At 45.9% G+C, this 27153-nt stretch overlaps 1 protein-coding gene across 5 annotated transcripts in view; it reads right to left on the bottom strand.

Annotated features, from left to right (window-relative positions):
• The window catches only part of ARHGAP10 (Rho GTPase activating protein 10), a 362697-nt gene that overhangs the window by 78658 nt on the left and 256886 nt on the right, over nucleotides 1–27153 (bottom strand). For all 5 annotated transcript variants that reach the window (XM_051819397.2, XM_070047462.1, XM_070047463.1 and 2 more), the window contains 2 exons: nucleotides 22541–22646; nucleotides 20661–20820 (listed from right to left, as the gene is read on the bottom strand). In XM_051819397.2, coding sequence (XP_051675357.2) covers nucleotides 20661–20820; nucleotides 22541–22646 — 266 coding nt within the window. The remainder of the gene's footprint in view (nucleotides 1–20660; nucleotides 20821–22540; nucleotides 22647–27153) is intronic.

The raw sequence follows: 27153 nt of genomic DNA on the forward strand, positions 1-27153 counted from the left end.
AATGGTCCAAGTACTTGGGCTCTTGCTACCCACATGGGAAACCCAGATGGAGTTCCCGGCTCCTGCCTTCAACCTGAACCATCCTCACTCATTGAAGCTGCTTGAGGAATGAACTAGGGAAACAGAGAACCCTTTCCATATCTCCCTCCCTCGTTCTATCTTTCAAATAAATATTAAAAATTGAGGATTTTTCTTTGTGGCCAAAAATGGATACTTAAGCCCTCTCAACATTGTTCCACCACCTTCTAAATTGCTGTAGGCCAAGAGGATACAAGGGGCTGCGTCCATCAATGGATGCTTCTTCTTGGCTTGTGGATGGCCACCTTTCACCCCCAGTAACTGAACCACATTATGTCTCCCATATAGATAATTCTGAATGATAAAGAATTCACAACTGATGTTTCCTGAAATTCTTTGGACTTTTTGGACAGATTAAGTTGTCCCTTTGACTCCGAAAAACATCCACTTCTTTCATTAAAATTCTTTCTATTCCACGTCTTTGGTTCTGCACTCCCGTGACACATCCACCATTTTCTGTGCCTTTTTTTCTTCAGTCTTTCTCATTCCATTGAATGTGACTGTTTCAACAGTGACAGTAATTTGTTTTGTTTTGATTCTATTCATTTCCATTTTTAATTAGTTTGTGTGTCTTGAAAAGCTGTTTGAGGTGTCAGTCTGTTTTCGTAGCTCAGCAAGTTCCTTTACAAATCCTGTTGCATCGCCTTTTTTTTGAAGTCCCATTTTACTGGATAAATATTTAGTTCTTGTAGGGAAATTGTCAGTAAGCTCATTTCTTCCCCTCCCTCAGATCAGTATCTCTTCCAAAACATTCCTGGTCTCGAGTTTACACTTCCCCTCCTGTGGCCGCCATACATTCGCCCAGACTGCACATTGGATATTTTTGGCTAGTTGGTTGCCTTCAATTACACTAATGTTTCACACGGGCAATTCTGTCAACACTTGCTGTTCACACCAATACACACTGGGTAACATCTCTTTGACTCTCTACCCATGCCTTGGATGTTGGTTTCTTCTTCTATGCACTAGCATTTGGCCTGGGGTTCTACAACCCAAGAGAACTGTGCATTGGTCTGCCGGGGTTGTTTACCAGAACCCCAGATAGGTCACTCAATCAAGTCGGGAAGCCAGAATTCCAAGCCCAAGTGGGCTGAAGCCTTTCTTCTTGGCTTGTGGAGGGCCACCTTCCCTGCATGGCCCTCTCTGTACACGTGCAGCCCTGGGGTCTCCTCCTCTCCATGTGATCTCACTTAACCTCAATTACTCCCCTACACCTCTATCTTCAAACACAACACGTTAGGGGCCAGGGCTTCAGTATATGAATCTGAAGAGACACAATCCAGTTCCTAACAAAAGGCTTCAGGTAGGACAAAGATTCAAGCAGCCTCTGTGCAGCCTGGTCACCGTCCTCATCTCTGTGGTTTCGCCATGGCACTCTTGTCTGTCCACTCCCACTGTGGGGCCACTCCTGTTCCAGCAGAAGGGCACCGGGCAGGGGCTGGGGAGCGGGTCTCAGTTCCAGGTGGAGAGTTTCAACCACTTGTTGAAGCACAAGATGAATGAAGTATGAGAGATGGTCACTTGCAGTCACCATTGTAGGAAATGAACGTGTGTGCATTCTCTTTCCCACTGCCTCTCTGTTTACTGTTGGAAACCACCGTTTATGGGGTGTATATGGCAGGGACTACTCAAAACACATTACCCCAGCTCGTCCCTTTCTCTGGGAATAGAAGAGTTTGACCAGGAGCAGCTTTTCCCAAAGGGGCCCAAACCAGCTCCTACATCAGACTCAAAGGACAGATTTTTGAGAATTTTGCACATACACAAATACCTTAAGAGTTCAAGGAAGATTAGCTTATTTTGATGCAGCAAAAAGTTGCAATCTGTGTTTATTTTAATAAGATGTATTTTTCAAGACCATTCATATATATAGACTTCACATTTTTCTGTACCAAAATAAACTTATCTTTTAATTCCATTTTTCCATGAAAGTTTTGCAGCTCCCTCGCGTCTCTCTCCCATATCACCTCTGTGGATGGTCAAGTTGGGAATAAAAGAGAGGAATCATGCAAATTTTTAAAAACTCCATCTGTTTTTTCTGTATCTTTTTAGAAACTCCCTTTGTGGGGCCAGCACTGTGGCGTGGACAGTAAAGCCAGCACCTGCAGTGCTGGCATCCCATATGGGCACAGGTTCGAGTTCCAGCTGCTCCACTTCCTATTCAGCTCTCTGCTATAGCCTGGGAAAGCAGTGAAAGATGGCTAATTCCTTAGGCCCCTGCACCCCCATAGGAGACCCAGAAGAAGCTCCTGGGTTCGCATTGGCACAGCTCTGGCCAATGTGGTCATTTGGGCAGTGAACCACCAGATGGAAGACTTCTCTGTCTCTGCCTCTCTGTGAAAGAGAAAAAGAGAGAAAGAGAGAAAGAAAGAGAGGAAGAGAGGAAGAGTGGAAGAGAGGGAGAGAGGGAGGGAGGGAGGGAGGGTGGGCTTTCATTTACTGTCTGATAGCCAGGGGTTTTTTTGTTTTGTTTTGTTTTTTCTTTTTAAATCTACTTTTGGTTTATATTGTAAAATTCTGAGATCTGTTTTATTCTGCCATTTAAAAACATGCATCTGAGATATCTGGTTTAAATAATAAGTTGGCAATAAACTACACTTGTAAATCTATAAGTAAAAAGCAATATGGTATAACATGGAAACGTAACCTAATAAGCTTCATTTCACCCCCACTCCACATTGTGTAAATGGACCACATGTTTTTATTACGGTATTTTAATGTTATCCTAGCTTATTTTACCTAGAGCAGGGATTCCTAACCAACCGCTATTTGTAGTTTTTAGAGTTACTACGTGTCCTAATATGTAAATAATATATACATTGTTATTTTTTCAGAAAATTAGACTGTTATTTTTTATTAAATCCTCAAAGGGGTATGGTATGATATATAAAAACTGCTCAAGAATTACTGACCTAGAGCAGCGAATGGGAGGACCGCCAAGAATGGGGCCCCACGGACAATGGCAAAGAATGCACAATAGTTTGGATTCATCTGGGTAATCATAAAGTCAAGGGAAAGAGTTTCTTTAAGTTACATGGAATTCAGATCAAAGCACAGCAGGACACACAGAGAAGCTGGACTGTGGGTATGTCTGTGGCCATTGAAAAATAACCTTGCAGAAACCACAGAATAAAATCACACCACATAATCCTCACTCGGAGGACCTTCCCCATCAATCCATCAGTAAGTACAGCTTACGCTGTGCTAATTAGCACATTAAGCACAAATGACCCAATTTCTTCATTAAATGTTTACATGACTAATCCTCATAGTGGTCATTTCCCCTCATTTCCACCTAAATAGAAATGACATCCCAAAGAAATCCAGTGTTTGAAGCTTTCCCTAGGAGAATGTCTCAACTTTTACTTCTGGCTGAAGGAAAGACAATTAAATAAAAAAGAGGCGGGGTAGCCCGCAAATACACTGGCATTTTTAATGTGCAGATGAAGCAAAGTTGATTCAACAACTTATCAGCGAGAACAGCAGACAGATAGAAAATAACACACTCGCGATCATGATCCAGACTTTGTGTTTCTGATGTGTACTGTTTCTCCACATGCACATATACAGAAGTACTACCATTTATAAAGGATTATAGATCTTTCTCATAACCTGTGAACCCAACCACTTTAGAGATTCGGTTTGGCAAGATCTACAGTCCATAATGCCTGTGCACTTTCAGTAATTAGGAATAAGTAATATTGACAAACAAATCTACAGGTGGGCAGTGATTAGTCAGAACTTCCCTCTGCACACGACCAGCCCCGGCATGTGTGGCTTGGGCGATGAAAAGCTCACGACTTTACAAAATCAAATACAGGGATTTCTTTCCTTACTCTCACACATTCCAACAGAGACGTGCATAAGCACTTTTGTGCCATTTAGACTTGGAGCCATCCACGTAGTAATATTGACTGAAATACTACGCACCATTTAAGCTTAAAAAGAAAAAAATACAGTCTTGTTTTTCTTGGGACAGTAGAAAAGACCGCAAGGAACTTTCTGTGTGGCTCAACTGCCCAAAATCCCTTTTGGAACAAGATGGGCTATAAATGAATAAACCAAGCTATGTGACCTTGGGTGAGTTAATTTCAACCCTCCAACCTTCAGCGTCTTGCATTTATCTATGAACTGCACACAAACCAATACTACAGACCTCTGCAGGGTTGGCTGGTTGATTTGTGGTCTATAGGACCCAGATCTTGCCAGGGTCTGGAACACCAGGTGCTCAGTTAGCATTTAGTGCCTCACCTCTTCCATCGCAGACGACATGCTTAGGAAAAGCCGGCTTGAATTTTATAATTCTATCTGTTATACCCCTGCAAGCCTAGCTCACTGCTGTGAATGGAACAGGTAAACATCTCTGAACAAATACCAACGTGGACCAACAAAGGGGTGTCTAGCACATCCAATCTTCCAAGTGTGGAAGTGGTCTTCACCTGACTTTGGACAAGGACAGAGGCAGGCTTCTTGGAGCTTCAAAGTCAAACACACAATGGTGCTAGGCCTCTACTGCATCACAGCTGCACTGCTGTCTTTCTCACTCAGCAGTGGACTTCCACAAAGATAAAGTTTATTTTAAAATCTTTTGTGGGGCTGGTGCTGTGGTGCAGTACGTAAAACCATGGCCTGCAGCACCAGCATCCCATGTGGGCACCAGTTCCAGTCCCAGCTGCTCCACTTACAATCCAGCTCCTGCTGACACACCTGGGACGGCAACAGAGGACCGCCTGAGTCCCTAGGTCCCTGCATCCATGTGAGAGACTCGGAGTAAGCTCCTGGCTTCAGATCAGTACAGCTCCAGCAGTTGCAGCCATTGGGAGAATAAACTTACAAACAGACCATTTTACTATTATTGTGCATAATTTCAGGTCTATATCTATACAAGTAAACATACTAATATAATGAACTCCTATGTAAAATATCACTTAGCTCCCAACAATTACTAACCCCTGACCAATCCTAGCTCATCTATACTCCCACTCTTAAGATCATTTGGCAGCCAATTCCAGGCTAACTACAGATCATCAGGAAGCTTGAGGTGATTAGATCTGACCCTACTCTAGGATTCTAGGTAACGCTACAGTGACAGGGAATTGTTCTCAGTGAGAAGGCTCACTGCATAATAACTTGCAGAATTCATCACTCTCTGGTCAAGAACTTGTTTCTCAAGAGAGTGCCCATAATATAAACAGAAGTAAAAACCAAATCCTGCCCCCAAATCACTAAGGATGATGATTCCACAAATATCTGTAGGGAAAGAAAAGAATGACCTTGACACAACTCACGGGAGGAGGAAAGTGGCAAAGACACTGGATGATGGCAAGCTCACCTGCAGAGAACAAGGCAGAAAGCAATGGTGTTTAAACCTTTTTACAAAAAGGATTTTAAGAAAAAAATCCAGGGGCCAGCAGCGTGGTGCAGTGGGTAAAGCCACCACCTGAAGTGCTGCTGGCAATCCAAATGAGCTCCAGTTCAAGTCCCAGCTGCTCCACTTCCGATCCAGTTCTCTGCTAAGTCCTGGGAAAGCAGTGGAAGATGGCCCAAGTCCTTGGGCCCCTGTACCCATGTGGGAGACCCGGAAGAAGCTCCTGGCTCCTAGCATCCACCTGGACTAGCTCCAGTCATTGTGTCATTTGGAGATGAACCAGCAGATGGAAGGCTGATCCTGTGTCTCTCTTCTTCTCTCTCTCTGTAACTCTGTCTTTCAAATAAATAAATAAATATTTTAAGAGACAGAGATATCTAGAAGAGAAATAGAGGGAGGAACGCTCTTGGTAGGGGAGGGGGTCTCAATGTGACCCAGACTCTACCAAGCCCAGGCTGAGAAGGAGGGGAGTTCCAGGAGGAGTGAGGGCTCCACAGACAGCAGCTCCTGGTTTCTGAGCACATGCAATAACCCATGGACAGCACTCAATGGAGTGTAAGGACGAAAACACAAACAAAGCTAACAAAACTCGTATCTGGGGCAAGGTTAAACCACCACTTACAATGCCCGCAATCCCTATATGAGAACCTGCTTCAAGTCCTGGCTACTCTGCCGGCACTACAGAATCTTGTAAGGCACCAGGTGATGGCCAAGTACTTAGGTTCCTGCCACTCGTGTTAGAGACTTGGACAGAGCTCCTAGCTGCTGGCTTCTCCCTGGTCCAGCCTCAGCTGTTGCAGGCATTTGGAGTGAACCAGCTAATGGACGATCCCTCCCTCCTGCACCTGCCCCTTCCTCTCTCCTACCTTTCCTGTTACTCTGCTTTTCAAATAAACAGATCTTTAAAAAAAAAAAATGAACAAACCCTGAGTGCTGCCTGCAAGGTCACTCTCGAGGAAGAACTAACCAACTGGAAAGGTAAGACAAGGCAAGCTTCAAGGACTTCTCGTCTTGTGCCTGACTAACCCACTGACTGCATGGCTTGTAACTGACTTAACCTGTACTGACCACATCTTTCAGAATCCCACGCACCACAGGAAAGTCAACCACACACTCTTTCATGTGGTGAACAACATGGACCTCCCCTGGAGAAGGGAGAGACACTTCCAAAGCACACAGAAAGGCTATGAGAACATCCTCCCAGGAGGAGCAGGACCTCGTCTTCACCTCCGCCCCTCAGGTTCCTCCCTGTGGCTGCAATGAGTGTGCAGAGCTCAAACTGCAAGGCCGGACCTTGGTTGGGACCTAGTAGCTTGGATGGTGAACGTTCTTTAAACTGATATAAAATATTCCCAAAATAGGATGCCTCACTGTGTCCAAACTGGACAAAAATGTGCACGTACAGGTGTTTTGCTTAATAATACCTGCTTGCCTTCTGCGATTCTGGAAGTCTGGTGCACACTTAGGCAAAGGATGTCCATGTGACTACTTTGCAACAAAAAATCTGTGTCCCGAGTTTTGAGCTGGCTTCTCTGGACAGAAACTGTATTAGTTTTTCATCACCATGATGAAATACCAGAAGCAGGCCAACTTTATGAATAAAGGAGTTTATCTCGGCTCATGATTTGCAGGTGTAAGGTCTAGAGGTCTTACCTCGCTCCTGATGCAGTAGTAAGCATCACAAGACAAAAGACAGAAAGCACATATCTAAGTATTTATCTGGTCTCTTACAAAGTCACTAGGGGGCTCACCCTAATGACTTGATCCCATCTAATCACTTTCCAAAAGCCCGTACATGGAGTAAGTTTCTACTTTGTTGGTACCGTTAACCTCTGACTTGGGGGTTTAAAGATCTAGAACCAAATCCTATTCAAACTCTAACAGAAACATCACTCACACATTATTGCATTTCAGTGCTTGGGGCAGAGATTGCTGTTACCTCTCCAAAGAGACAGCAGCTTAGGACACCAGCATTTAGATTCCTCCAGGCTGCACCTGTATCATCCTCTCATACAAGGTGGTTGTGCACTATGTGGCTATGATAAATCTAGCTGTGAGTACAGCTGTATGCTGAGTCTCCTGAGTCCTTCCAGCAGATCTCCTATCATGGGTGTGGTCTTGAGGACTCTGCTGACGAAACCAGAGAAGCAGGCTCTAGACTTACTGGGAAGACTATTTGGGGGACACCCTATAAAGGCCTGCTTCGTCAGCTACTGTCCATTCCCACATTGGTGACAGTGGACATGGGTGGATTAGTGGAAGTTTAGCAGAATTAGAACTGATATGCCCTAATGTCCCAAGCTAAGACTGTCAACCCTTAGTAGAGCCATTTCCTGATTGACATTCAATAGCTAAAAGGTGTAATGAGGTAGGACATTAGTGCCTGCCATTCTGAAGATGGGAGACCTGAGAAACGAGCACATGGCCAGTTCTCAGGTATCACTGACAACCTGCAGGAATGGAAATTCAGAATGCTTTTCACCTGGAAGAAATTCAGAAGAATCCAAATGAGGCCATGCATTTGCATTGTGAAGTCCAGACCTGATCCGAGATGCCTTCTACAATCTGTCCCCGAGTCACTGTCCTCCCTCCTGCCTGCTTACACAGAGGGTGAATATCCACTTAGCTCAAAATAATGCAAAATTTGGCTGTATTTCAGTATTTTAGGCAAACCATGTCTCAGTGTGGGCTCAAACCATCTACAACCAAATTCAGCAATTATTATGTTAATAAAAGGTTTCTTTGGTATGTTACCAGTGGGCCAGAAAAAGAAGCTGAGATGAGTGATATCCTTACTTCCCCACCTCCCCAGTGCTTCTGTATGGAAGGATGGGAAATAAGTCAACAGCAGAAGACAAGAACAGTGCGTCTAAAGGAATGCTGTATAGTAACCCCAACTTCTCATGGTTTGCATTCCAGCTCTTGGTTCCCCCTTAGGTCTATGTGCATAATCTGGGAGCCTCTGGAATTCCCAAAAATATATATACATTTCTTTCATGTGTGTATAAAAGACAATTTCTTAGGAATAAAATGCAATGCTTGCATTATATTTTCAAAGTAGGGCCTAATATAATAGTATCAGAATTATATAGATGAAAAGGATGCTGGATACAGGAGCAACTTTAAAATGCCAACTGACCAGATGAATGGTAGAGCAGAGGAGCCATCAGCCAGGAGATGTGGAAGAATGCAGGGTGTATTAGAAAAGAGACGGAGACTTTGGAAAAAATTTTCCAGCAAAATAAATTATGCACAAGAGAAAAGCTACTTCTGATAAATCCTTGTGCTGAGAAGAGAAAAACTGAAGAAGAGAGAGTTAAAGAAGTTCTACTCATAAAATTATGTGAACAGAAAACAGGTTTAGGTTTAGGTAGCTTCAAAGGGCCCGTTTCTACCTAAAACTACATTGACCAGTCCCATTTCTGATCTGTATGTCCAAGGAAGCAGCCACACAGGAAATACTGAAGTAACAGAATGATTACCTATCTTGAGTTAAAGTTGATGAATAAACTTAAAGGTACTGAATTGCAGGTACCATGCGTGCTTGTGTTTTCTCATCCTGTCCAAAGGATGATTTGGTTGCAACCAAAGCTTTGCAAGGCTAAAACAAGTAAAGAAAGCTTATTTAAAGGAATTAGCAGGAAATATATGGTGAGAAGCAGGGAACATAATCTCACTCTTCTGCGTACACACAACCAGCTTTGCCAGCACTGTTTATTGGAGAAAGTGCACCTCAGACACAGGCATCAGTCCTGCTGGGCACAGCCCAGTCAAAGCCCAGTGAGCAGAGGCAAGGCAATCAGTCGAGAGGAACTTCTTTCTTGTCATTACTTACTAGGTGTAACAATTGGCTAAGCCCCTGACTTCTCAAAGAGCAGACCAAGTGTTCATAGTCAATCAAAAATGTTTAAATTCATACACAATTTATCAAACACCAACAGGACAGGGCTTGGGAGACAGACAGACTGGCTTCAAAATTCAGCTGGGCCACTTTGTGTGATCTTAAAGCAAGTTACCAAGCCTCCCAGGGCTTCACTTCCTCATCTGCACGACAGTGGTGAGGGACATGCATTAGCTCACCTCACCCCGAAAGCCTTGTCCCAGGCAGGTACTTCAGGTATTCTTACTACACACAAGAGATTAATGAGGTTACCCAAGTCACACAGCTTAGTGGAGCTGAGATGCCAACCAAGAGATCTTATGTGAGAGCTCTCTATGCTACATGATGGCATAACATCTATGGAATAACTGAACAAAACACCGTACAAAGAGCTGAACCTGTTGCCTGGCACACAATCACCATCCCATCAGTGTGAACTATTATACTTCTTACTGTTTCTAGTTTTGTCTTGAGAGACACAGAACAGACAACTCCAAAAGCTGCTTCACAAGCAATAAAATTGTGAGCCACAGGTCCAACCGGGCCTATAGAACCCTCACTCTACTCAAAGCCTACAGAATCCTCACTCCACTCAAAACCTACAGAACCCTTGCTCTACTCGCTCCCCTCAAAGGCAGGGCACGTGTTGGCCCTTCGCTGGAGCCCACTTAAGCCCCAACACTCAAACCCACACTGATTTTCCTTTCCATGCACTATTGATCTTGCAGGGAATACAAACAACCTCAAAATAAGATGAAGAAAAGGACTACGTTCTTCAACTCTGGCTGAGAAGTTCAGAACAGGCAGGATCTCAGAGGTCTGCTAGCATGACTCCAACTTGTCAATCCCATCTTGAACACAAATGCATTCTCATTAAAAACACTGTACGGCACCGGTGTTGTGGCATAACAAGTAAAGACGCCACCTGTGAAGCCAGCATCACATATGGGTGCCTGTTCATGTCCCAGCTGCACCACTTCCGATCCAGCTCCCTGCTAATGGTATAGAAAAAGGAGCAGAAGATGACCCTAGTGTTTAGGTCTCTGCCACCCACAAGGGAGACCTGGAAGAAACTCCTGGCTCCTGCCTTCGGCCTAGCCTCACCCTTGCGCACTGCAGCTATCTGGGGAGGGAATCAGGGTGTGGGAAATAAATTCTCTATCTCTACTTCTGTCTTTGAAACTCTTGCAAATAAACAAATCTTTACATATATATATATGGATATGGATATAATCTTTAAATACATATATTCCTTCTATGGAATCAAACTCACTTTCTGATAAGTTCCGCCCATTTGTACTGAGTACGCTTTCTCAAACAACAAAGAATTAAAAATTCTTCACTATCCTGCAGATTTTTCATTTTCTGGAGACTCCCCAGTGCTTTATTTTTTTTTCTAAAGATTTATTTACTGAAAGGCAGACTGCCAGAAAGACAGGAAGGCAGAAAGTGAGATCTTTTACCCACTAGTTCACTCCCCAAACGGTTGCAACAGCCAGGGCTGGGGAAGATGGAAGCCAGAAGCCTGGAACTCCATCCTGGTCTCCCACATGGGTAGCAGGGGCCCTTGGGTCATCTTCATTGCTTTCTCAGACATGTTAGCAGGGAGCTGGATCAGAGGTGCAGCAGCGGGGACTCAAACCAGCACTCTGATGAGGGATGCCAGCATGGCAAAAGGTAGCTTAACCCACTGAGCCACAACACCTCCCCTTGCCCCATTGCTGTGTCTATACTGGGCACTCAAATGCTGCAGAAAGTCTTGGATCTCCTAAGTTTTCTGTGATCAAACCAGCCAGTCCAGTGGGAAAATCTCACTAACCGTCTATAGAGCTACACTACTGCGCAAAGCCAAGGCTGCCTACATAGCAGCGAACGGAGACAGCGGAACCAGGAAGACAATGTCACTCTGTTTTCCTTCTCTCCTTAAAAGGAAAATAAGCATGTTCCCTCTGCTTCTAAAGCTTCTTTATAAACACTCACCCAAAATGTAAGCCCCTGTTGAGAAAAAAAAAAGTAACAAGAAAGCTTTCATGCAACCCAAAGAGGTCAACATCTGTTAAAACTGGGGGGGACTGAACCAGCTGAAAATTCGTCAAATATGCTTGCTGCAGAGTTCTGACTTCTACACTGTACAGTCACTACACCCAGGCACAAATAAAGCTTTTAGAAACTTGGGAGTTTTGCAGTTGTTGTTGTTGTTGTAAGACATTTATTTTTCTCTTACATGAAACTGTTGCTGCCTAGCAACCCAGTGCCAATAAAGCTAAATCAAGATGTATTTCAGACTGGAGGTTTGTTTGTTGTTGCTGTTTGTTTTTTGTTTTTTGTTTTTTGTTTTTTAAATAAAAGATAGTTCTCATTCAATAGCAAGCATTCTCTTAAGACTGGAGGATTCCTTGCACTTGATGGAAAATGATTTGCATTCCACTCATTCATTCACATTAAAGGAGGACAAGGACCAGCCGCAGAAGGGACCAGGATGTACACCGCTTCTGTTGCGATGGGAATGGAGCCATGGACTACCCCAAGGTCAAGAACAGTTCATGTGTGGTCACTGGTAGGATGGCAGTAAGACGTGACTGAGTGGGAAATCTACTCCACCTCTGAACCTGACAGCAGGGATGTATGCTTCTAGACTTGGGCAAAGACAAGCAGACGTGGGTCACAAAGCTGGTGCAAGGTTAACAGGAGTCATGCAGTGTGTGAGTGTGTGTGTGTGTGTGTGTGTGTGGCAGTGTGTGAGTGTGTGTGTGTAATTTAATATCCTGGTGATCACACTGGATTCCTGATGAGAAACATACAGTCATCCCTCTGTATCTCTTGGTTCCAGAACACTCATGGATATTTTCAAGATGCACACTTGGCCCAGCTTCCACAGTTATTTGCATAAAACCTACACACATGTATACTCACAATTAGTTACAATGCCTAATGCGATGTAACAACAAATAGCTGCTATGTTCTACTGCTCATAAAAGAAAAAAGTCTTTACATCTTTACATGTCCAGTGCAGGAATAATTAATTACCCCGAAATAAGTTCAACCACTCAATCTGTGGGCACAGAGGCTAACTGTACATCCTTCTCACTTTTACCTTTTCTAGATTCTTCTATGACTGGGGGATATCAGCTACTCTAGGACTTGGTGACACATGTGGCCAACAAGTATAAATCACAGTGTGGGTACCGAAGAAAGCTCTGAGCAGTTCACAAACATACTTTTTCCACAAAGTGTAATTGTTACAAATGGCCTCCATTTTCCCAAAGAGAAAAATGCCACAGACCACCAAGTTCCCCATTTCAGAAGTTAAAATATGGGGCCACTGCTATGGTGCAGTGGTAAAGCAGCCACCTAAAGCACCAATATCCCATTTGGCTGCCAATTGGAGTCACGGCTGCTCCACTTCTGATTCAGCTCCCTGCTACTGTGCCTATGAAAGCAGAAGATGGTCCAAGTGCTTGGGCCCCTGCACCCACATGGGAGACGCGGAAGAAGCTCCTGGCTTCACTGTGGTCCAGCCTCAGCTGCTACGGCCATTTTGGGGGTGAACCAGCAGAAGGAAGACCTCTCTCTCTGTCTCTCTTAGCTTCTCCCTCTCGGTAACTCTGCCTTTCAAATAAATAAATAAATATATTTTTGTAAAAAGTTAATGGAAAAGCTTTCTGTAAGAAAAATACCACTGTTGCTTGGCACCCTGTGGTCCACAGAAATTATGATAACTAGAAGTTTACATTACAAATGTCAGGACCTCAGGCCATCAGGGAAGCAATGTTTCATTGAGAGGCAGAATAGGGAGTGAGCTTACTGCTCTAGTCTAGGGGAAGATAGTTTTTAAAAAAAAAAAAAAAGTGGAGAAACTGCGATCTCAGGGAAGAGTTAGGGAGAAAACTGCAGAGGAACTCCAAGCAAATTAGAGGGACACTGTGGGCCCACGTGGAGGGTGTGGATGCGCACAAATCAGGACCCCAGCAGCCGAGAGCCTCATCACCAGCTTTGGAGTAAAGTGAGACCAGACTGCAACAGCGCAAGCCACTGGCGATAAAGCTGTGGGAAGAGCCTGGCATGAGCCTGGCTTGGAGCCCTGGGGGCGAAGCGTACCTGCCAACCTAGTGGGGAAAAAAAAAATGGGACACGATTCTCTCTCCCTGACCACCCAGCAATGGTGTCCTGTAACTAAGCTGAGAGCGAGCAGGTGCCATTTGGACATAACGTAACAGCTGCACCAGCTGAGAAAAGACACCTGAGTCTGGCTGGGAGAACTGACAAGTGGCTGGGAGCTTGTGTCTATGGGAGCCTTGTTGCTGGGTCTGTGAAAACACTGTGGCTGCGTGGGAGGACACTGGTGCAGCTGGATCTTTGGGTAGTCACTGTGGGCGGCTCCACACGCTCAGGGGGCTCCCTGATTCCCTGGTGAGGGTCACTGCTGCAGAACCTGTATTACACTGAGGACTGCACAAATCTTCTTGTGTGGTTCTTGTGGCAGCGGGGATGAATACTGTACCACTGGGGCTAGCGCCCAGGCACTGTCTCATTGGAGGAGAGGAGGGGATCATATAGGATGCCAGCGCTGCAGGCAGCAGCTTCGCCTGCTATGTCACAGCGCCAGCCCATGCACTTCACTTCTAAATTCTCTCACAAGCTTGAATGTCGCATCTCCAGCTGTCTACTGGGCTTACCTTGCAAGACACCCAGACGACAACTAACACTCACCAAGTTATGACCTGAACTCATGTTATTCCTTACACAGCTTTTGCCTTCCTTTGATTAAAGGCACCAGTATTTTCCCAGGGTTGAATCTTTCCAACACCTTCCTCTGAGAACTCCCATACATCCTGACCCTGGACTTGGCCTAATCCCACCTCCCAGAATGATGCTGTGCATCCTGGAGTTGCTCAGTCTCCCTTCCACTTCCTTAACCTCTCTCCTGGTCTTTTCTTCCTCTACTTTCTATTGTAAATCCTGCTGTCAGAAGCAGTTTAGTTAAAAGTCATGAGTAGGCGCCAGTACCAACAAAAAATCCAACACGAAAGTCCTCTTGCAGCACTCTCCACTTCCCCACTCCTGGACCTAACCTCTTCCCAATCTCACACATGCCATTCACCATCTCCAATAAGAGCTGCATTTCTGGGGCTGCTGCCATGACGTAGCTGGTAAAGCCGTCAACCTGGGACTCCAGCATCCCATAGAGGCACCAGCTCAAGTCCCGGCTGCTCCACTTTCCATCCAGTTCCCTGCTGACGTGCTTAGGAAAGCAGCAGAAGATGGCCTATGTGCTTGGGCCCCTGTGCCCATGTGGAAGACCAGGAAGAAACTCCTGGCTCCTGGCGGCAGATCAGCCTAGCTCCAGCATTTGCAGCCATTTGGGGAGTAAAACCAGCAGATGGAAGATCTCTCTCCCTCCTTGTCTGTACCTCTGCCTCTCAAATAAATAAATCTTTAAAAAAAAAAATAACGAGCTACATTCCTCTCTGTGTGCCTCTGATTCCCTGATCTCCCATACCCAAAGTGTCCTCTTAACACAACTCCACCTGTTCAAACTCGACTCCACAACATACTCAAACCACTTACTCAGAGAAATGGTTCAGACTCCGCACAGGGGGACGTCAGCTCTCCTCCGAGGTCTCTGTCATGTTCCCTGTGTCTCTCTGACAGCTTATATTCTCCAGCGTACGTGCAGCTACTCCGAGACCTTTCTCCTTTGCCTACTGGACTCTGTCTGTAGTTACCCCAAACCTCACACCACATGCCTGACTCATGGCAAATACTCAAGAAAAAAAAATGTGCTGAATCTGAATCAGAGCCTAACAACTACTAAGAACAAAACTTACACAGAACTCAGAGGGTCTAAGGCACAGCTCCAATCTGAACACCCTTCTGAAGTTCCCAGGACCCTTTTCTACCCGGGAAACACTTTTTTTTTTTTTTTTGCTTTGTGAGAGAAGAAAGACCTCGATAAATATTTTTGGCCCATGAACGCTTTAAAAAAAATCTTAATGTATGATGTGTAAATGAAGCCAACACATATGGACCAAGTTTCCTACAAAGTACATATGGATTTTATTTAAAAAAAAAAAAAAAGCAGAGAGGCTCAGAGAAACTATGATCCCCAAAGCAGATGAAGCAGGGGTCTTTGGGTCCAAAATTCATGCAGCGTTCTGCTTTAACTGGAAGCCAGTGTTTCCTCTTCTGCTCTCCTGCTTTCTGGAATCAACTCTCTTCACATTCCGAAGGAGGGAAACTCAGGAACCGAGCAGACCCATCTCTGTCACGGCTCTTCTTCACCCACACTAACAAGGACTCAGCTTTTCCCATCGAGGTTCCCCCACCTTTTTTCTCCCTATCCATTACTTTCTCTCTCACCAAGCCACTCTTCCCAACCTTTCCTATCCCACACCTCCCTCTCTTTGTTCAGAGGACCGACTTCCCTCCCTCAGCACTTCCGACTCAAACGTTACATCCTCTGGGCACCACACGTGGGGCAGTTTCGGGACAGCCGCAGCAAAGGCAGACACACGTCTGTGGGAGGTGTGCCCGCACAACCTCACCTGCCCGCAGGACCTGATCAGAGGGGAGGTCTATCCGAGCAGGAACAAAGAGCAGGTCTGAGAGGGAGTGCATGTGCACGGGGATGCAACCAGACGCCGGAAGAGGCAATGGGGAAAGCGGGTCTCAAAATCGTTCACCAATCAAAGCTGACACTGTGGTCCCCACCCTCCTGCCACCAGCCATCTGCAAACCAGGACAGCTTGTGCACCTGTGGCCCCCAGGCACACTGTGAGGACCCTGACACTTGATGTGCACCAGCTCCCTTCTCAACAGGAAACCTCAGCACTTCAACTGAAATCACTTGAGTATTCCTAGCACTAAGAGACTCCAACAAAGCAGCTCAGGCTTGGGGGGTGGGGGTGGGGGGCATTTTCACCTACTGTAACTAATACAATGGCGCACCAATGCCACTTGGAAGCTCCTTCCAGATGTGTTAACAAGGTGAAAGCAGCACTTCCCAGCAGAAAAATCAGGCACTTATCTCCTCAGCTTCCAATGAGGGAAGAAAACAGGGAGCCGCAGCATGAAATGAGAGCGTTTTATCCTAGGGCAGGACCCAGAACCAGTCTGTTTGCAAATAAATTGCATGAAAGTCCCCTAATTAGGATTTAATCGAATGATAGCTGAGCTACCATAATGTTGTTCCAAAGCCTGGAGTCTAATTATTTCTCCCAAAAATGAAGAGTAGCCCTCCTCCCTTGAGTCGTCTAATGGCTTATTGCACACTAATGAGGCTTAAAGGCAATTGGATAGGAGCACAAGGGGACCACACACTCACCCCACTGGCCACCCAAAAATAAATAAATAAAACTTACACTCAAATAGGAGGGAACTTATGAAGTTCATGGAAAAATAGAACTAAAAGCTAAGTTTATTGTGCTATAAAACAATGCTGGCAATCCATGCATGGTTTTTTCAAAGCAGACATTTTCCATGAACTTTTCGAAGGCCTTGCCTATTCAGGGATTTTAATTTTGTTTAGCACTAAAATAAACTTATCTTTAATTCCATTGTCCAGGAGCCAGTGCCGTGGCACAGGTTAATGGTCCACTTGCAGCAACGGCATCCCATATGGGCGCCGGTTCTAGTCCCGGCTGCTCCTCTTCCAATCCAGCTCTGCCGTGGCTTGGGAAAGCAGTAGAAGATGGCCCAAGTCCTTGGGCCCCTACACCCACGTGGGAGACCCAGAAGAAGCACCTGGCTCCTGGCTTCGGATCGGCGCTGCTCCAGCCGTTGCGGCCATTTGGGGAGTGAACCAATGGATGGAAGACCTTTCTCTCTGTCTCTCCCTCTCACTGTCTGTAACTCTACCTCTCAAATAAATAAATAAAAAACTTTAAAAAAATTCTATTGTCCTCCAACTTGCTGAAGTACCCTCACACAAGCTACTTTTTTGCCATCCTAGTAAAGAAAACCTCCAAAGCAGGGTTCAAGTTTAACTTAGCAGTGGGAAGCAGTACTCAAGACAGCCTGGAACTGCTCCAGAGGCTGCAAATGCAGCACCCAGGAGAGGCTCCTTCTGCAATGCTTTATCAAAGAACTACACCTCCAGGTGCCTGTCTCTAACTCCTCCAACATCCCTCAAAATACATAAAGGATACTTTCTAACTTAGCACCTAATATGATCCAGTATATTGAGTATAGACAAAGATCTCTACCCTTAAGAATCTAGGAGGGAGAAAGAGACAAGAACACATGAAATAAGTAAGGTATACAGACTGATAGATGGGGATAAGTATTATGAGACACAGGTCCCCAAACACAGCTTCCACCCTCAGACTCTTTGCTTTCCAGCAGGGGCTACAGCACTCATCTGCACATCCCAGCTCCCACTGCATGCCTGGCACACAATGCAATCCCAACGCCAAAAGCCCTTTGAATAAATAGAGTGACTAAGCATTTTCACAGTTTGCAGACGCCATACCTTAGAGGCAGATGGGAGGAAAGCTATTACCAAGGTGCTCATCTACAGTAGAAAAGTGGAAAAAACATTTTTTAAGTTCTTCAAGGAGTCTAAAGTACCTTTTTTTTTTTTTTTTTTGACAGGCAGAGTGGACAGTGAGAGAGAGAGAGAGAGACAAAGAGAAAGGTCTTCCTTTTGCCGTTGGTTCACCCTCCAATGGCTGCGAAGGCCGGCACGCTGTGGCCAGCACACCATGCTGATCCGAAGCCAGGGGCCAGGTGCTTCTCCTAGTCTCCCATGAGGGTGCAGGGCCCAAGGACTTGGGCCATCCTCCACTGCACTCCCGGGCCACAGCAGAGAGCTGGCCTGGAAGAGGGGCACCCGGCACAGAATCCAGCGCCCCGACCAGGACTAGAACCCGGTGTGCCAGCGCCGCAAGGTGGAGGATTAGCCTATTGAGCCACAGCGCCAGCCTCTAAAGTACTTTTAAGCATCTCCCTTATTATGGAGAAGAAGTAACATGACAGGTCACTTGAGAGATTACTTTTTTTTATTTTTATTTTTTAGATAGAGAGAGAAAGAGCCACAGAGGGAGGGAGGTATCTCCCATATGCTGGTTTGCTCCCCACATGCCCACAACTACTATGACTGGACTAGGCAGGAGCCAGAAGCCTGAAACTCAATTCAGGTCTTCTGTGTGGGTGGCAGGGACACAAGTACTTGAGCCATCACCTGCTGCCTCCCAGGGGCTCATCACTAGGAAGCTGGAATTGAGAGCCAGACTTGGACTCAAGCACTGGATAAGGAATTCAGGCATCCCAAGAGGCATCGTATCCACTATGCCATATGCTCACTCCAGAGACCAATCATCTTAAACCAGAGATTCTCAAGTGAGAGTGCACAGACACAGGAATGCCTGTGAACCCCCGAGGCTGTGAGCATGACTGATGGGAGCAGGGGAGGAGAGAGTCTTTATCTGGTACTTACTTGTGCCAGCCTATCAGAGGTCTGTGATTCCAAAACAAATTAAGCAGCACTGCCTTGAAGAATATGCTTCAAAAACAAAACAGTGAGGCCAGTGCTGTGGCATAGAGGGTAAAGTTACCACCTGCAGTGCTGGCATCCCATATGGGTACAGGTTCAGGTCCCGGCTGCTCCTCTTCCAATCCAGCTCTCTGCTATGGACTGGAAAATCAGTAAGAGATGGTCCAAGTCCTTGGGCTCCTGCACCCACATGGGAGACCCAGAAGAAGCTCTTGGCTCCTGGCTTCGGATCGGCGCAGCTCTGGCAATTGTGGCCATTTGGGGAGTGAACCATCGACGGAAGACCTCTCTCTTTCTCTTTTTCTGTCTCTGCCTCTCTCTGTAACTCTTTCAAATAAAAACATCTTTAAAAACAAAATAAAATAAAACAAAACAAAACTAATGTCTATCACAGGGAAAGATCCACTTTCAATGCCGAGTCAGCATCTTTGCTTGCCAAACTTCATTCTGAGGGGGTTAAAAGTAGAGAGAGGCAGGCAACAGGTGATCCGCCAAGCCAAGCATTTTCCAGAAGGTCTCCCCACAGCCTCTAACCCCCACTCATCAATGAAGGCCACAGCAATAATTCAAATGCACATCTGGCTCCTCCAGATTCAGAGTCCAAATTGCTGGTGCTCAGACCTCAGCCCAGCAGGAATCAGGCTTGGGCTTTCCTCTAACTGTTAGGACCAAAAACCTCTCAAATAGCAGCAGAACCTTGAAGCTCTCACAGACGCTTGTAAGCAAGACAGAGGAGGCACCCCTACCCCAGGTCAGCAAACAGTTGCAAATGGTTCATTCTTTCCAAGGCACAAGTTTAACCACAGACTGCACATGGCAATGTAGTCGTTTCAAACAGTTCTTCAGGGTAAGTCTGATGGTTTGCTGGGGTTGCAAATGACTGGCCTATAGCAACGACAGCAAGCACTTCCAGTGAAGGGATGGGCAGTGTGTATGTCTGCCGTGTGGTTATCTGCTCTCTGTTCCAACTCCTCAGCTCCGTGTCGGATCATGACAGTAGCCACAGACATATATGTGATTGGGGAGAATGTAACAGTCATCTAGGAAAAAGATCACCAGGTGACAATAACAAACAGTACGTATGTCTACTGTTTAAAATGTCAAGGGGGTATGGTGGGATGGAACAGTAGTGTATTACAGCAGCTCTGCTCACCCCTGCATGGTCTCCTAATTCAAACAAGTTCAATTCCATCCTCAAAGCCCCAGGAACGTATGCCCTATGCCTGTCCCCTCTGTCCAGGTGTATGGCAAGGGCCAAGGCTGGCTCTGCCCCAACCTCTCCTTTCCTTGCCATTCACAAAAGCAGGTGCAAGGGCCTGTGCAAAGCATGGCAACTATTTTCACAGCAGATCCAACAGGTGCTTTGGCCAGCAGCCCAGAAGGAGCTCTGCCCATCAACCCTCCCTCTCAGTGACGCCCAGGTCCTCTGACTCCATTTCACTGCCTTTCAGCTTTCTTTATCTAAGCTGCAAATCCCCAACTTCAGCTAAAGTTCAGGAAGTGCTGCCATACAGAGAATCTCAGTGAGAAATCCCAAAACAGTCATGAAAGCAACCGAAAACCTCAACAGTTCACAATGACATTGCTACGACTCATTTGTATCTGGATGCACTGTTTCTTCATTAAACCAGAGAGGTAACTGGAGCAGGCAAGGGTGAGATCCACAGCACCGCATCAGAAGTCAAGTTTGAGGACTGCTTCTTAGACACAGGTTTATCACAGCAGTAACAACAGGAAAACTCTAAGAGGATGTAATGTTACCATATAATGTGCCAACAAGCCAAAAACAGGAATTCTCTTAAAGGGAAAAAAAAAAAAAAAAAAAAAAAAGACAGCACTACCTTTTCGTGGTTTTCAATCAAGATCTCCACGACGATGTTCTGGAACTTCAAGTCCATGATGGCAGCGACAGTTTCTTCCTGCGGCCTCATCAGAGTTGGTCCAAACACCACTCCTAAATTGGCCACGGTCATTAGATTCTGCTTGGAGTGATTGGAAACACTAACATTGACAAAAACAGGAGGAGGGAAAAAAAAAGGCGGTGTTTAACCAGAGGGCGATGACTGTGGAATGGACTGAATCCTGCATTGTGTTCCCTCAGCAGCAAGAAGGCAGAAGCTCAGTCTCCTGCCCCCCTCAGAGCTATCGAGCTCTAACAACACCCACCTCCCGAGGCCCCTAACCTTTCCACTGCTCTTTTTTTTTTTTAATTTATTTGACAGAGTTAGACAATGAGAGACAGAGAGAAAGGTCTTCCTTCTGTTGGTTCACCCCGCAAATGGCCGCTACAGCCGGAGTTATGTCGATCTGAAGGCAGGAGCCAGGTGCTTCCTCCTGGTCTCCCATGCGGGTGCAGGGGCCCAAGGACTTGAGCCATCCTCCACTGCCCTCCCAGGCCACAGCAGAGAGCTGGACTGGAAGAGGAGCAACCGGGACTAGAACCCGGCGCCCCAACTGGGACTAGAACCCGGGGTGCCGGCGCCGCTGGCGGAGCACTAGCCAAGTGAGCCGCGGTGCTGGCCCCCTCCATTGCTCTTTGACACTCTGCTCTGACCACGATGGCTTTCTTAGTAATTCCAGGCCTAGGCGAAGCTTGTGTTCCGCACTAGCTTTCTTTCACTAGTCCCTTCCACCTAAAGCACCTGCTCTGTTTCCCCAGATCACTGGACGCTTGCACCGGGGACTGCCAGCCTGCATGGCTCCTTCGTAGGAACTGGCTTCACAAGCAGGCAGGGCTGCATCAAAGGACCCCAACCCGTCCTTCCACACAGCACCCCAGTGCAGTGAACAACTCGCACCACTGTCCTCAGTGGCCCGGCCACTTCATTCAGGTCTCAACTCGGAGAACTCATTCTCAGCGAGACCTTCCGTAACAACCCTCTCACAGCCTCAGGCTCAACGTGCAACCTTTGTCCCTTCCTCAGGGATTTTGCCACTTAAACCTGAGATGATTCTGTATGTTTTCCCTAGTCTGTCTTTTCTCCCTAAAAAGCAAGCTTCATGAGACAGCCTTGGTCGGTCTTGTTCAACTGCATATCCACTAGCACCTAAAAAAGGCACCCGCTGAAGATTCATTGACAAAACCAGTGAAAGGCCGGGTCACTACCACACCTGTGGCCTGGCCGCTAGCACAGTCCTGGCTTCCGCTTTCTTCTCATGCAAAATGAAAGTTCTCAGAGTGTTTCTCAGCTTCCTCTCACTTTTAAAACCCTACAGTTAGAGTGATCTGAGAATCTTATTGGAACAAAGTGCTAATTTCTCTACTAAATTATTAGATTTTGCTTGCTTTTTAAAGAGAGAAGAAAAAAAAAGAACAGATCTTATGGAATAACTACCCATTTGTGGCTTAAAAAAACTTAAAAGACATGTTCAAACTTGGAGTTGGGGAGGTGTGAAACCAAACTTAATTTGCTAACAGACCTATAATCACATTTCCAGAATCTGTGTGTGGGGCAAAGTGTAATGCTTTCTTGTTTCACTTCAAATCAAACCCTGAGTTGCTGGCAAGGATGTTAAGCAAATAATTATACAATTTCATGAAAGCATCATATTTCAATACTCTTGTCCAAGACACGCACAATGAGTCCAACAGCCAGCCAGCCCTTCCAGGTGTGGTCCCTGGAATTGTGTATCCAGCCCCAGTTCCAACAGCTCCAAATCCACAAACTCCGCACAGCCCCAGAGCAGAAACAGAAAAAGAAAGGCAGGAGAAGAGGCTTACTTTGTTAGGTGCTTCACCAAAATATCCAACATTTCTTTATTTTTCTCTGGCAGTTTGTGTACCAAGAAATGGATGGCATTGACTCGAGATTCTGGGCTCCCACTTTCTTTAAAAAAAAAAAAAAAAGAAAGAAAAAAGAAAAAATAACCCAGTTAGTATAGCACCCAGAATCTAATCTGTTCCCCCAAAAAAACAATTAGAAGAGTTAATCTGTTCAAGATTTCAAGTACAGTGAATTAAACATATTTTTCCACCTATAAAAAAAATCTTTCTCATTATTAATCCTCTAACACCTCCTTTTTAAGGTAATTCCTGTGTGCCTACAGTTACGGCCTTTTCCTCTGTTTATATGCACGAACAAAGGGTCTTCAAATAGTTTATGTAAAACACTTATTTTTTTTCCCACATTTTTGGCATGTATCTCACTGCTTCTTAAACTTCTGATCCATTTATCATTTTCAGTCCTTTCCTTGAGACCAACCTTCAGAAATGCTCTGTGTCTCCATGCTGAGCCTTTCTGGGGCTCTGAGACTTGTTTCTTACCAGCTTTCACATTGTAAGCAGTTGGGTTCCAGATTTCTCAGCTCTGCTATATAAGTTACCAATTGTATTCCATATTCGAAATTCAAATTTTTTTCGTTAACTTCTTTAGGGTTATTCCTGTTCTGTTCTCTTTGTCCCTGCTCTTTAATACCTTTTTAGTCATTGGCAATTATTTTACTTGGATTTGGGCTGAAGTGGTTTATATAAGGACCTTTATTCAATTCACCATGTTTAACCAGCTTTTTGATTTTTCTTTTTGCTTACTGTCTGTCCCAGACACTTACTTCCTAACATATAAGTATGTGGAGAGCAGGAAAGGCCTTTATGATGTGTATTATTTTATATAAAGCCTCTAACAATACCAGGTACAGAGTGTTGGCTTAAAAACTATTAGTTGAATTAATGGATAAAGGAATTTCATAGATGTGGTAACTGTGACTTCAATGTTTATTGAAACACAATTTATATACCATATAATTTACCTATTTAAAGTATCAACGGTTCATTTTTTTTTCATTTTCAATTATCTTTATATACAGAAGATCAATTTAGTATATATTAAGTAAAGATTTCATCAGTTTGCACCCACACAGAAACACAAAGTGTAAAATACTGTTTCAGTACTATAGCATTACTTCACATTGGACAACACATTAAGGACAGATCCCACATGAGAAGTAAGTACACAGTGACTCCTGTTGTTAACAATTTGGCACTCTTGTTTATGGCGTCAGTAATCTCCAAAGGCTCTAGTCATGAGTTGCCAAGGCTATGGAAGCCTTTTGAGTTCTCTAACTTTGATCTTATTCCGACAGGGTCATAGTCAAAGTGGATGTTCTCTCCTCCCTTCAGAGAAAGGTACCTCCTTCTTTGATGGCTCCATTCTTTCCACTGGGATCTCACTCACAGAGATCTTTCATTTAGGTCTTTTTTTTTTTCCCCCAGAGTGTCTTGGCTTTCCATGCCTAAAATACTCTCATGGGCTCTTCAGCCACATCCAAATGCCTTAAGGGCTGATTCTGAGGCCAGAGTGCTATTTAGGACATCTGCCATTCTATGAGTCTGCTGTGTATCCTGCTTCCCATGATGGATCGTTCTCTCCCTTTTTGATTGTATCAGTTAGTATTAGCAGACACTAGTCTTGTTTGTGTGATCCCCTTGACTCTTAGATCTATCAGTGTGATCAAAACACTTATTATTAAAAATTATGGGTGCTGCCGCCTGCAGTGTAGGCATCCAAAATGGGCACTGGTTCAAGTCCCGGCTGCTCCACTTTCAATCTGGCTCTCTGTTATGGCCTGGGAAAGCAGTAAAGACGGCCCATGTCCTTGGGCCCCTGCACCCACGTGCGAGACCCGGAAGAAGCTCCTGGCTCCTGGCTTCAGACTGGTGCAGCTCCAGCCATTGCAGCCAACTGGAGAGTGAACCAGTGGATGGAAGACATCTCTCTCTCTCTCTCTCTCTCTCTCCGCCTCTCATTCTCTAACTCTGACTTTCAAATAAATAAATCTTTAAAAAATTATGCATGGACCTCAATACTTTGGGGCACCAAAATGAAGTTATATTTTAATTCCATTTCCCCAGGAAAGCTGTAATTAGAAGCAGAGCCAGGACTCAAACCCAGGTACTCCGAGTATGGGATGAAGGCACCCCAAATAGCATGTTAAGCACTGAGCCAAATGCCCACCCACTCCATGAGCTTTGTGAAGTGCCTACATGGCTGCCTGAACCTCCCCCTGCTGGCACATGGCACTTCAAGTCAGATCATCGCTAACATGACAGCACACAGCCACTGCGTAACTGCCCCCCAAAGAAATCTAAGTAAAATCTCCTTGAACAGGCTGTTCTCTAGTTTGGGTCAAATTGCAGCCCCTCAACAGAAACTGCAACATCTTGTCTCCCAGAAATCAAGTACTCTAAAGGATTTATTCCAAACAGGGAAACTGTGACCTGGAGAACACTGTCCAGATTCAAGTCCACACTCACAGAGGCCTGAAAACAGAAGGCATGACAGGCTACACAGGGCAGAGTGTGCAGTACCAGGGTTAGGAAGAGGCAAGGGAAGGGCTGGAGCCTGCATTGTGCTTTGCACAGGCAGCAGTGGGTGAGGAAGGGCAAGCTGGCCTGGTGCTGGCCAGGTGGAATTCCTTCTGTGGTCCCAGAGACCCGGGTGATGCCTGCTGACGATGACCCAACTGGAGTGAGAGACCCCAGCAGAGGAGGCTGCCAGGGAGGGCCAGTGGCCTTTAGACCAGACAGCCTGCATTTAGAAAGGGAGCCAGGTTTACAGTCTCTGGGATCGGCCAGCCCTGAGAGTCGCAGGTGTCAAAGCATCGGGAGGAAAAGGCGCACACAGCACGGCTAGGCAACCTCCCTAAGAAGAGGCCTCCTGGTTGGCCCAGAGGTTGGCTAAGGCAAACTCAGACTGCGGGAGCTGGGTCCCGTCCTCCAGCGAGACATGTGTCCATTGGAGAAAACAAAGAGGCCAAGGGAGGACAGTAACGGGGACAGTGTCCTGCAACCCCTGGGACAGAGTCCAGAGAGAAGCAGCTATGAGCAAAGAACATTCCCAGAAGCTGGAAGGGGCAAGGACAGAGCCCCTACCACCCCCTAACAGGGCCCTACTGACAGGGCACTGGAGACTTCCAGCCTCCAGAACTGTGGCCACACCAGCTTCTCTTAGCAACTTGGCTTGCACTTGGTTTTGTTACAGCAGCCCTGGGCAACTCACCCCTGCCACTGACCCTTGAACTGTGGTATTCCTTATTAGCCATGGCTCTTGGCAACACTGGACCTGAACTCCCTTCCCTGTGTCCTTCCTGGGAAATGATCAAGCAAATGAACACAATGCTTATTCCTGGAGATGACACCAGAGTTTTCAGGGGTGTCAGAGATGAGAACTGGGCACCCGTTTTTCTCGAACAGAAAGCAGGGTTTCTACTTTGCTTTGTTTTCCACACCAAGCAGGCAGGAGAATCTCGGGAAGAGCCCCACATGAGAAAGAATATCTGAGGCACATCTTTCTATTTTTATTTATTTATTGTCATTTCATTTGAAAGGCAGAGAGACAGAAAAAAAAACAGAGGTAGAGACAGAGAGAGAGTGAGATCATCCATCTGCTGGTTCACTCCCTAGAAATACCCACCATAGCCTGGGCTGGGCCAGACCCAGGTAGAGGGCCAGGAACTCCAGCAGGGTGGCAGGGAGCCAGGTACTGGGACTTTTACCTGTGCTGCTGCCCAGGGTGCACATTAGCAGGCAGCTGGACCTTGACTAAAGTGGACGAGTTCATGGACAGGCAGACAGGAGCTCAGTGCACACCCCAAAGCAGCGCCTCTGCACACAGAAAGGCAAGCCTGCATCCCAACATTGGTCTGAGAAGGCCACATGGAAGAAGCTGTCTCTACAGGTAGCTTCTAGATTAATCAAAGTAAAGCTAGCAGAGTGTATGAACAGAGTGAACCAGACATCACTGGCAGGGTGGGTTAGAATTGGGAGAAAGAACAAGTGAGGAGGGAGGGAAATGCTGTGTGGACAAGAAGTTGCAGAACAGGGAGGGAGGCTGGGTGGCGGCAGAACCACAAGGAAGGAAGTCATGCCCAGAAGCCTGGAGTCACACCATACAGTCACTGCCTCTGATTGACAGCTGCGGGCTTGAGCAAACTACCTGAGCTCTGAGCACTCAGCGCCTGTTTCTCCACCTGCAAAAGGAAGACGACGATAGCACAGGACAGGTCTGGTGCGGTAAGCATGAAAAGCATCTAGCCGTCGTGGCCGGCCCAGAGCAGCACTCAGTTCCTGTCGGCCATTGTTACGGCCACCTGTGCTACTGTCGTGTGACAGCTATGACAGAGTAGGATTTGACATGATTAAACGGCAGGCTGGTGGTGGGTCAGGAGCAACAGAGATGACCAGTGTTTCACTTTGGGTTGTCTGATGGCATGGTCAGTTCCACTGACAGACAGCAGTGCAGATGGCAAAGCCAGTTTAAGGAGGAAGTTTAAGGTGGAAGATGAAGTTTAAGGAGGAAGATGATGGTGGAGGTCACAGTACCCAGCAGGTGGCTGGGG

Source organism: Oryctolagus cuniculus, chromosome 8 (genome assembly GCF_964237555.1).
Source record: "Oryctolagus cuniculus chromosome 8, mOryCun1.1, whole genome shotgun sequence".
NCBI lineage: Eukaryota > Metazoa > Chordata > Mammalia > Lagomorpha > Leporidae > Oryctolagus > Oryctolagus cuniculus.